Raw genomic sequence first — 12,978 nt, 5'->3', positions numbered from 1 at the left:
TGCTTGTCTCTTTGCGGTGTGTTTCGGAGCGCGCGCCGCCTTGAGAACGGTATCTCTTGCGCTCTTTTTATTATTAAACGCGTCCCGCAATTTAGCAACAGTAGCATTTTACAACAATCACCAATCGTGCTGATTCTGACAATGTCAGTGCACCGCTGTGAAGGGAAGGAAGTTGTGCTAGACAGAATGCGGCTTATGTATAAATATTCTTTTTATAATCTTTGGAAGGCGAAATCTAAAATAAAATCAGACTAATAATCACAGATCTAAACCAGGCTATGTTTGAATGTTTAGTTCTGTCACTCATTAAGCAGGGCTCGTTTTGTGCTCGCTGTGGCACCGCGTGAGCGAGTTCTCTCTCTCTCTCTCTCTGACTGCGAATAGCTAAATTGCATCACAGACAAATGGTTTCATATTATTATACATAGAAATGGCTGGCGAGATCAAATAACTTTCTCTTTATAGCAATAATAAATGTATTTTCTTAATTTCTCCAGTACCGACAGCAGAACCGATAATGTCCGAGCTTACCAAAGCCAGTCCTTCAATAGCATATACTGCGTTGGTATATTTTTATGGCTTATTTCTCTGCATTGAGTGACAACCCTCTCAAATATAAGACACACAAACAGAACAAATAAAAGTCTCAGATTCACTGTCTGTAATTGCAAAATTCTTGCTTACTTATTGTGACATGATAGCCACCCTTCTGCTGTGCTAATGCAACTTCAACTACGCTATCAATATCCAAAGTAGCCGAACGTCATGTCAACTATCGCGTTTGTCACGTTTTTTTCTTGAAGTTGGCAGTAACATATCAAAAGTTTTTAATTAAATCTAAAGAAGTTATACAAATTTAATCTTTACTGTTTTCTCCAAGGAACTTAGCTCCTTCCTTAGGCACTGGATGAGGTCTGCTCACTCTGCTGGAAAATGACTCTAGGGGCAGCGTGCGTCGAACACGTGTTCCACAACAACACTAGGCTGTCCACAGATGCGCCTGACTAATAATCGGCTTGATACTTGGATATTGGTCGATGCCGATTATGTAAAAAATGCAAAAAAAATCGGCCGATTAATCGGTCGACCTCTAGCGATGTGTTTATTTATGGGTTTAACAGCATTAGCATTAACCACATTTTCAACTGAACACGATTTACAGATGACTATTCAATTATGAAAACTAAATTATAGTTCAAAACAAAAAACTATCCAACAAAATCACGTTAGAGGGCATTCATTATTCAGATAAAATCAAATGCAAACTGCGTCTTTCCACAAACTTTTCAGCCCATGTCAAGGGCTTCTTCTGGAAAAACGATAAGCAGCATTGGGAAAAAACTATACTTTGAAAAAATAAATGCAAGCAGCAAAGAAACTTTTTTAAATAAGTTTAGGCAATGGTTTAATGGTTTAAAATAATTTGCTATTTTTTAAGGTGAATTTTTATAATTTAACTATTAGTAAATTGTTTCATTACTTTCAAGCTTTCTTCTATCAAAATGTAGTCATCATGGCAGCAGAACATAAAACATTTGGATGTCTTCTGACCGATTTAAACATGGTTGGAAGCATGTGTACATTTTGTTCGTACCAACTAACGAAACATTCAGTAATCTGATCATTTACGTCAGAACGGCTTTATGAACTATTTTTTATAAAAAATTGTTCTGTTTGTGTTTGATGAATGAGGCCCAATTTCTGTCTGATTTCATTCACAAATGACTCGGGCCGGTTCTTTAAAATCTACAGTGCGAAAAACACAGAGCAACCGGTTTAGTACGTTTCCTAAACAAATGATTCCTGAGTTGATTCATTTGAATCTACAGCACAACCAGTGTACTCCTGTGACTTAAAATTTTGTAGTTAACAATAGGCCTAATTAATTAATTTTAATCAATGGAATTGGACCAATTATTGGATTTAATTTATCGCTTTGAAAAGTAATTAAAAAGTCTCACACACTTTTAAAAGTTTCAAACCATTTGCAAGAATTGTATTTGTGTTATATCTGCTCTGTTGAAATCTAAAATAATCTCATTATTTGGCAACAGACTGCTGAGGGCAGAAAATTCTATAAATATTGCATTTATTCTCTCCAAATATTTCTTCCTCAACAGCAATAACTGTTAATAAAACCATTAAGGAATCGATATCGTTATATTTCTTATGATTCCAATCCCTAGTTACAATCACTTGGTGCATTTTTTCCTGCACACTACTATTTAACCTCCATGAACTATTAACTCCAACATCAGCAAAGGTTTACTATGAACAGTAGTCGTTACCTTCTCCTTAAGTCTGCTACACCAAGAGCAGTGTTAGAGACACAAAACAGAGCACAGAACATGCAGGGCACATTAATCACTGTATATCAACACACACACACACACACACACACACACACACACACACACACACACACACACACACACACACACACACACACACACACACACACACACACACACACACACACACACACACACACACACACACACACACACACACACACACACACACACACACACGGGCCATCGATGTGTCGTTCTGACCAATATGTTAGACGCCCATCAAAATGAAAAAAAGAACAGGATCTACGACTTGAGGAAGGGACTTCAGTACTTTTGAAGTTTGTGGGTGTGTTTCATTTTCTTTTTATCTCTCTTCCTACAGTGTCTCCATCTTTTTCTTGTTAGAATGAGGTGTCTAACAAATAAGACCATTGAGAAAGGCTTCCGAACTAATCTGGGGTTTGTCAAGAACACAAACAGCAATTTCTCGCATGAGGCTTAATGCCAAGAAAATATTTTAAAGAATTAGAAATAAATTTAGAAACAAATTAAGGGAAAAGAGGTGCTAATTATTTGGTAAGTAGTTAAAGTGATAAAATGGCATGCTGGCATGCAGTGTGCTTCTAGTAGCCTAAATTCGAGTCTGATGTCTACCCAGAACTGTTGAATGGCACAGAGATGCTGACGTTCATTTGCATGTCGGTAAAGCTTGCAAGAAGCATCTCAATAAATACATGTATTTTCCTGAAGCTTGACTATGGGGACTATTATCCAATCCAGTGTTCCGATTTGTTTCCCCTCTTCCTGTCAAAACAGAGAGACTCATATGTTGTCATAGAAACGGGCAGAGAATGGGTCGCAGGAGAGTAAATACGTGGTGTCACGGCCTCAGCAAGCAAAGCCTGGGACCGAGAATCACATCTCAAAAATAAATATCAGTCCTATTGTGGACAGGCTACAAAGGAGAAGCACACACACACACACACACACACACACACACACACACACACGCACGCACATGCACGCACATGCACGCACATGCACGCACACACACGCACACACACACACGGTCAGACACCACTTTTAGCATCTTCAATGTTCATTTGATTCCTAATGAGCCAGTTACACTGGCGGCCAAAAGTTTGGAATAATGTACAGATTTTGTACTTATGGAAATTGGTACTTTTATTCACCAAAGTGGCATTCAACTGATCACAATATATAGTCAGGACATTAATAATGTGAAAATTTGAAAGAAATGTTCATAACTGACCTTAAGACACTTTTTTCAAATAGTGATGATGCTGTTTTTTACATCAGTAATGTCCTGACTATACTTTGTGATCAGTTGAATGCCACTTGGTGAATTAAAGTACCAATTTCCTTTGGAAACAGCAAAATCTGTAAATTATTACCAACCTTTGGCCGCCAGTGTAAGTGATGTTCATTTGCATCATTTTAACCAATATATACTACAGGTCAAAAGTTTTGAAACACTTACTCTTCTTTATTATAATTATATTTTCCCCCCATTTTATAATAAAAGTAAATTCATCACAACTATGGAACTATGATTTAAACTATGGGAATTATGTTGTGACAAAAAAAAAAAATCAAAAATCAATAAAAACTCTGTTATATTTTATCATTTTCAAAGTAGTCCCACTTTGCCTAGAATTTGCAGACATGCACTCTTGACATTTTCTTAACCAACTTCTTGAGGTAACACACTGGGATGCATTTTAAACAGTATTGAAGGAGTTCCCATCTATGTTGGGCACTTATTAGATGCTTTTCTTTATTATATGGTCCAAGTCGTCAATTTCAAAAACTTTTTTTATTATAAAATTTTAGTTTTATAATTAAATAAATTTAATATGGTGGCACAATTATATTTGTGTCTACAAAATTTATTTCAAACATTTAAGCATACGCCTTCAGATCAAAAATGTTTCAGATCATGTGTTTCAAAACTTTTCACCGGTTGTGTATCTCACTAGTCTTATTCTCAAATGCATGGCAAAGAGTTATAAGACTAGAAGCACAACCTCAGAGGTTTAAATGCCACTGATTGAGGCATCAAGTTCAGCCTAACAGAAATCAAAACACTGTCATCTGTAGGTTAAAATCAGAACTGCAGGCCCATTGCACTACAGGTGAAACTCGAAAAATTAGAATATCGTGCAAAAGTTCATTAATTTCAGTAATTCAACTTAAAAGGTGAAACTAATATATTATATAGACTCATTACAAGCAAAGTAAGATATTTCAAGCCTTTATTTGATATAATTTTGATGATTATGGCTTACAGCTTATGAAAACCCCAAATTCAGAATCTCAGAAAATTAGAATATTGTGAAAAGGTTCAGTATTGTAGGCTCAAAGTGTCACACTCTAATCAGCTAAACACCTGCAAAGGGTTCCTGAGCCTTTAAATGGTCTCTCAGTCTGGTTCAGTTGAATTCACAATCATGGGGAAGACTGCTGACCTGACAGTTGTGCAGAAAACCATCATTGACACCCTCCACAAGAAAAAAAGCCTCAAAAGGTAATTGCAAAAGAAGTTGGATGTTCTCAAAGTGCTGTATCAAAGCACATTAATAGAAAGTTAAGTGGAAGGGAAAAGTGTGGAAGAAAAAGGTGCACAAGCAGCAGGGATGACCGTAGCCTGGAGAGGATTGTCAAGAAAAGGCCATTCAAATGTGTGGGGGAGCTTCACAAGGAGTGGACTGAGGCTGGAGTTACTGCATCAAGAGCCACCACACACAGACGGGTCCTGGACATGGGCTTCAAATGTCAAACGTCTTACCTGGGCTAAAGAAAAAAAGAACTGGTCTGTTGCTCAGTGGTCCAAAGTCCTCTTTTCTGATGAGAGCAAATTTTACATCTCATTTGGAAACCAAGGTCCCAGAGTCTGGAGGAAGAATGGAGAGGCACACAATCCAAGATGCTTGAAGTCCAGTGTGAAGTTTCCACAGTCTGTGTTGGTTTGGGGAGCCATGTCATCGGCTAGTGTTGGTCCACTGTGCTTCATTAAGTCCAGAGTCAACGCAGCCGTCTACCGGGACATTTTAGAGCACTTCATGCTTCTTTCAGCAGACAAGCTTTATGGAGATGCTGACATCATTTTCCAGCAGGACTTGGCACCTGCCCACACTGCCAAAAGTACCAAAACCTGGTTCAATGACCATGGTATTACTGTGCTTGATTGGCCTGCAAACACGCCTGACCTGAACCCCATAGAGAATCTATGGGGCATTGCCAAGAGAAAGATGAGAGACATGAGACCAAACAATGCAGAAGAGCTGAAGGCCGCTATTGAAGCATCTTGGTCTTCCATAACACCTCAGCAGTGCCACAGGCTGATAGCATCCATGCCACGCCGCATTGAGGCAGTAATTAATGCAAAAGGGGCCCAAACCAAGTACCGAGTACATATGCATGATTATACTTTTCAGAGGGCCGACATTTCTGTATTTAAAATCCCTTTTTTATTGATTTCATGTAATATTCTAATTTTCTGAGATTCTGAATTTGGGGTTTTCATAAGCTGTAAGTCATAATCATCAAAATTATATCAAATAAAGGCTTGAAATATCTTACTTTGCTTGTAATGAGTCTACATAATATATTAGTTTCACCTTTTAAGTTGAATTACTGAAATTAATGAACTTTTGCACGATATTCTAATTTTTCGAGTTTCACCTGTACATCTTGCTTCCCATCCAATATAGCATTACGAAGGTTTTGTGTAAATTTTTCAACTATGGCATCCTGTTAAAGATAAATACACAGAACACTGAATGGCCATGGGGAAAAAAAAGCATTGATGAACACCTTCCTTCCCCACAGAGTGCTAAGCAACATATTACTGTCAGTTTTGTTTATTACATTTGATGAAGTACTAACGCAAACACTGGCTCATAAAAAGCACCAGTTACAGCTTACACAAGCTTTTAACAAACTACCCAGTTTCATTTCCTCCAGTTACTGACTGTAATATACCATCTATATGTCCCTGTTTTATCATCTAATGTGGAGACTGGTACAAGCAGGTCATTTGACTTTATACTTTAAAAGAAAACATGAAATCTTGCTTTTATGGGCTTCTGTGGTTGACGACTTAACCCTTCCCTGCATCAGCAGGGGGCTTTCATACAAGCGGCAGTTTCTGATCATTTCCTCTCTTTTGCTTTACACACACACACACACACACACACACACACACACACACACACACACACACACACACACACACACTCTGCCAGCTATTCCAAGACGTGTAGGCCAACATAAAGCAGTGCTTCCCTCTCTTCCGTCTTTCTGGTTGATCAATGGGCAGAAACAGTCATGGTGCAAAGGAGAGAAAACGAAGCTGTACGCTTCACTCCCGTACAAATGAGCATAGCCCTCATAAACTACAGTAGCTAGCAACTAATCTTTATGTACCTTTGCCAAGAGGGACATAAACCAGGAGTGATTTCAAACTGCGAGACTAAGACAGCGGGCAACCTGATGCATTCCCTCCCACCCTTTCATTTTTATCTACAGACTCTATTGTGATGGCCTGCGTTTGCTGGTTTATAGTCTCTGTTAGAACCGGTGACAGCCATTCATTGAGTGGCTAATGACATAAAGTTAAATGAGTTGTACAATTAAGGCCATTCTGCTTTTGAAGTTTTACCTTATCTGGGGTAGGGGAGTGGCCAAAATAACAAGGGTCATATATAATAGTCTATGCCTGTGAGAGGGCAAGTAAGAGTGTGCATCCAAGGGATATGGGAGCATTGGATTGTACAAATGCGTGAAAATGGTTTCAAAGTGTCATCTTTAAGTAGACATGCATGTTTGAAAATATAACCCCTATGAGATCATATATTAGATACAAGGTCTGTTCCAAAACCTAGTGAGCTGCATCTAGAGGCAGCACTTTAAAATATCATAAGCATGCATCCAATGCAAAGGATGTTACAAAAGGGATGCATCTTAATTATGCTGCCTCCAAAATATCTCACTTTCTCCAAATTCTAAGGTATCATCATATGTATCCTTCCCGGAGTATGCCATCTAAAAGCGCACCGCGATGAGCTCGGTGGAAAAAAAAATTACAATATGGCAGATGAAGCGGGAATTTTTTTTATTATAATAATTTTTATAATCCATTCAATATTGTAAAATATTGATAAAAAATACGTCTAATATTATAGAACATGGAATGTGTGTGTGTGTGCTATGCATATTTATGCTCAGTATCAAGTCGTTCCTCTCAAGTCATCTGTTTTGAAATCAGTTTTAAGTCGAGTCTTCTGTGCGCTGTGCTTAAGGAGCACTATTTGAATGACGCATGGAGCTGCTACCTATAAAGAGCATTCCAAATCGGTCTCTCATCAGGCTCCATTTCAGTTAGGATGCTGCAAGGACATGTGTCTAATTAGGCAGGAGATAGCAAGGCAGCTCACTAAGTTGTGGAACAAACCCATATTGTATATGAATTTTAACTTAATGCATAAGCAAGTGTGTGTTTGGGTGATTTACGATTAGGGCTGGGGCGGTATGGATTTTTTCTAACCGCGGTTGAAAAGCAAGATATTCCCGCGGTATAGCGGTAAACCGCATTAAATACATTACATTGGATCAGAGAAGTCCCCCCCCCGGACAGACTTTGGCGCACACATCAGAAGTCGCTTTTGATAGACAGTATTGTCACCTACATCCGAAGAAAAAAAACGAGCACAATTTTAAATAGTCAAATTTTCATCAAGCAGTAATTTGGCCTGAACTAATCACTGTATAGATTTCCTTATTTAAGATTATTCTCAGATACATTCGCATTGAAGATGGGTCAGACATGATTTTGACCACTTTATTAAGTTTTGTTTTGTAGAAAGCCTTTCTTTAACTTAAAATTTCGTTTTGTATAAATTGTATCTTAATTTTAATCACTGTTTCATTAACTAATTGCCTGGAATTAATAAATAAGAAGCAAATATAGCAGACATATAATCAGCAGCAGGACGTGGAAGCGCCGATGCGATCTCTTGCTGCGTGAGCTCTCTCATAAATGAACCGAAACTCGGCGGCTAGGCCTACTGCCTCACAGACATGAGAAATAAATAGAAATCTTAAAATGCATTTTAAACAAAATTCAAAACAAAATGATAAAATTTTAGGCTACAGTAGCCTAGTAGTCAGGTTTGCCGATGTATGCTACTATTTATTTATTTATTTTTATCCCTGTGCGCCAATCGAAACGGACTTCACTGCTGATATTCTGGGGATACAACATAGCCAATAGGCTATAGCCTACTAGGGACTTTAGCCTTTAAAATATCTTTGCTGCATTGGATCAGTCTCCTTTCTAGAACAGCCAAGAGCTTTCTAGCCTCGCGGCAGCAGCGCCTTGCATCGCTCAGACCTTAAAACAGTCAACCGCGGACGCGGTTTTGAAAATTTATCAAAAAACGTTGGTGCGGACAGATGAGTTTTGTGATGCGGTTGCGGATTAAATAATAATAGCCCATCCGCGCATCTCTAATACAAATGGAATGTTATTATGTGTCATGGAACATTGCGCTCCCCAACTCGCGAAAGGTCGGATTTGCTCCATATTTTGATAAGTTTTGTTTAGAAAACCTTGAATCCATGTAGGCTAATATCATTAGACATAATCCATATAATTAGAATCAATGAATCCATGTCATTAGACACAACGAATCCATGTCATTAGATACAACGTGCACACATGTGCAGGCCAATGTTTTTTTTTGTTTTTGTTTTTTTGCGGTGACGACGGTGACAAGCTCAGACCCGCGGTTGGAGTCACGTGACCGCGGTATTGCGGTAATGCGGTAACCGTCCCAGCCCTATTTACGATGACAATTTTTTAGGTTACAAACTGGTAATTACTAGGGTATTATGCTATAAATGTGGTTTATGAGGACATTTCTTGTGTCCCCATAATTCAAATCACTTTAAAAACAGCGTTTTTATGAAAATGTAAACGAACGTTTTTTGTAAGGTTAGGGGATAGACTCTATAGTTCGTGCAGTATAAAAATCCTTATGTCTATGGAGAGTCCTCATAGGATAGCCACACCAACATGTGATTGTGTTTACTGAGATGAGATCAAAAGGCAGGGTTAAGGTTGGGTATTGATACAGATTTCCTGATTCGATTTGATTACTATTCACAAGCTCTCGATTAGATTCTGATCGCGATTCCATATCAATTCCTATGGGTACATTTCTGTTACAATGTCCATTCTGCTTACACAAAATAAATTCTCTCTCGTCTAATGCTCTTAATTATAAAGGAACCATTTAGGCAAGTGTTTCTCAATCCTGTCCTGGGGTACCACTATATCATCCAAAATGTATAAGTGGTACTCCAGGAAAGGATTGAGAAACACTGTTCTAGGCAACCCTTCTAGGTACAATTCTAAAATATAAATTTTTACAAATTATATTTTACCATTAGTTTTGATCAGATTGCTTACATTTTAGCTTTTAATTGTTTATTTGTTTTTTCTAATTCAGTCTCTTCCATTCACTTATGTCTTGAAATTTCATTTCATATGTTGCATATATATTTTAATAAAATGTTTAGTGTTTACTTGCATTATTCGTTACTTGTCTCTTTAAGACTAGCGGCATCAGCCAGTAAACGCATATAACAAAAGAAGACGCACGTGTATTCTTTAGCGCATCCATGTGTGATTAGTATTAAATGTTTCTTTTTTTTAAGTTTTTAATCAATAACTGACTGAAAAAACAGAATGGGTGTTAAAATAGACATTATTCAAAGACATATGAATCTCGTCCGTGAATCTCGTCTTTAGAATGAGTCAAACCAAACTTTTACCCTCAACACACAGTGAAAAGACTCTGTGATAACAACAACTTCCACACTAAAAGATCAATATTGGGATGTAAAACTCGATATCTAGGTCGTTCAAATGAAGATTTTCTAGGGTGTGACCCACCCTAGACAAGGTCAATAAGTCTGATCTATCTTACATAACTGTAAAAGGCAAATACTGGCTATCCTGAATTGAAAGTGAACTCAAGTGATTTTTTTCTCATTTGAAAAGCTTTACTTCTAAAGACATGAATTGTAATTTTGAAACATATGTCTCAAATCCTGACCACTCGCATGGGATGAAGACTCCTGTCATATCAGTAACCTTATGAAAGCTGTTTTACTCTACATAGAGAAAATGGCACATGTGGGCTGCCATGTTGAATTACATGACCAACCAAATACTACTCGCTTAATCTCAGTAACTGTCCTGTTATTTGACACTTTCACTCAGGGATTTAATTAATCCTGGCTGGCAGTGTATAGTGAATATCTATGGCATCTGTAACTGAAAACCTATTGCATTTGAATTTTGATGCTGCATCCAAGCCCCTAGGTGTCAGTGCAACTCCAAGACAACGTGAACAAGAATTTGCTGAGTACACCTTTAATAATATTTGTCTTGAACAAGACTAACATTTTTAGTCTCCTTGGACTTTAGGCAAACACAAGAATATAAACACAAAACCTCATGCTTGCAGAACACTCACAAACCATGGACAATATTGTTTGATTGACAGTTGGGTCAAAACAAAACAACATTTATAAAAGCATCAAAATCTTATTTTCAAGTTAATGTTGTGCAAAACAGATTCTAAAAATCTTAAACATATGTTAAAAGATTGTTTGAGCTTCATACCTTTTTGAACCAGCAAAGCCTTCAGACTCCAAGAAGAAAAAGGCAAAAGGCATCAGCACAAAGAGACAGAGATTTGAGAAGAGGGAAACCAGGTTCCACAGGCCTAAAGGAGAGAAAGCAATCCAATCATCCAAAAGTTATTAATAACTTGCCTCATCAATAACATTTTTATAACAGAATATGGAATACACAGTGTGATTTAAGCAACAGTATAAATATATTGTATGAAATTAAGTTAAGCACTGGCAGATCCCTAATAACTGATATAATTACAAAATCAAAACATCAAGCATTACCATGTGAAACAAAAAACATGTTCTCATCTAAGTTTAACAGGGAAACTGTCAGCACAAATAATAAACACTGACACCACCTTGTGGCCATGACTAAAACAAAGGACAAAATACTAAAGGAAAATTAGCTGTTTGGAAACATAGCATAGAATGCATTAAGAACTTAAATCTATTCTATGAATGTACCCACTTACAAATCTGTACATCAATGTACACAGAATAGACATGGAAAAAGGTCACAAACCCAAATATGAAGGTTATTTCAGTAATGTGTCTCTCTTGACTTTTATTTACAATTGTGTGGCACACTAAACTAGCTTGTGGAGAGCAGTGATTTCAAAATGTTTTAGTTGAACACAACAGACTATAGATGGGTGAGGTATGCATCCATACAATAATGATCAACTTGTTTTTAAAGTTGATTTAGCCACACAAAAATTCCCATTTTGTCCCAGTCCTATTTTAGTAAACATTTTGTATTGCTTTGAAACATCCAGCTTTACTTTAGATTAAAATAATCCAAATGCCCTGGCAACCTGTTTTGTTTACAGATCTGACATCTGTCCCTCTAAGAGGAGATGATCTTTGCTCATCACTTACCTACACAAAACTAGACTTGTGAAGTTAGAATTAACATCAACCAATATGTGAAATGGAAAGAGAGAAAAGGGCTAATACTGACCATGGATGAGTGATCCATTGAGCCATTGTATGTAGTAGTTCTTGGGAAGGGAGAGCAGGATCTCATTACTGATTATAGAGAATGGCAAGAGGAGGACGGCTCCTCCAGACACTGCCAATGTGAATGTACACAGGTACATACTGGGGTTGGAAAATATATGGAAGGTGTGGCAAAGAAATGGAAAAAGACAGGAAATGTGAACTGTCAGTAAAAGGAGTATGTGCATATATATATATTGTACATTATGTTACTGACATTTTAAATCACTGGCTTTCGCTATCTTTAGGTTTAAGATCATATTCTATTAATATGGAGTAACATGAAGAAAATACAAGTGATTATAGTTAATTAAAGTGACAGTTCTCCCAAAAAATCTCTCATTTATTCACCTTTATGCCATCCCAGACGTATATAACTTTAATATATATATATATATATATATATATATATATATATATATATATATATATATATATATATATATATATATATATATATATATATATATAAAACTAATATAGTATATAAATAATTTTAACTTTCTTCTGCAAATACAAATGAAGATTTTTCAGAAGACTATCTCAGTTCTGTAGGTCCATACAATGCAAGTAAATGATGCCAGAACTTTGAAGGTCCAAAAATTCCATTAAGACAGCATTTAAGTAATCCATAAAGTGGTTTAATCCATGTCTTCAGAAGCACTATGATAAGTGTGGGTGAGAATAGATCAATATTTAAGTACTTTTGTATTATAAAATCCTCCCTGCCATGTAAGTTAGGGCTAGAGAAGTACAAAGAATGGCAAAAACAGAAGTAGTATCTGAAAGTGGAGATTTATAAAAAAAAAAAAAAAAGGACTTTAATATGTATCTGTTTTTAACCCACACCTATTATATAGCTTCTGAAGACATAGATATAACCACTTGAGTCTTGTGGATATCTTCTATGCTGTCTTATGTGCTTTTTGGACCTTCACATTTCTGGCCACCATTT

The 12,978-nt window shown here is 36.9% G+C and overlaps 1 protein-coding gene across 2 annotated transcripts in view; it reads right to left on the bottom strand.

Moving 5' to 3' along the window:
* The window catches only part of LOC127653157 (limb region 1 protein homolog), a 68,893-nt gene that overhangs the window by 43,418 nt on the left and 12,497 nt on the right, over window positions 1-12,978 (bottom strand). For both annotated transcript variants that reach the window (XM_052139733.1, XM_052139725.1), the window contains 2 exons: window positions 11,986-12,125; window positions 11,012-11,113 (listed from right to left, as the gene is read on the bottom strand). In XM_052139733.1, coding sequence (XP_051995693.1) covers window positions 11,012-11,113; window positions 11,986-12,125 — 242 coding nt within the window. The remainder of the gene's footprint in view (window positions 1-11,011; window positions 11,114-11,985; window positions 12,126-12,978) is intronic.

Source organism: Xyrauchen texanus, chromosome 2 (genome assembly GCF_025860055.1).
Source record: "Xyrauchen texanus isolate HMW12.3.18 chromosome 2, RBS_HiC_50CHRs, whole genome shotgun sequence".
Taxonomy (NCBI): Eukaryota; Metazoa; Chordata; class Actinopteri; order Cypriniformes; family Catostomidae; genus Xyrauchen; species Xyrauchen texanus.
This window is presented reverse-complemented; position numbering and strand designations above follow the sequence as displayed.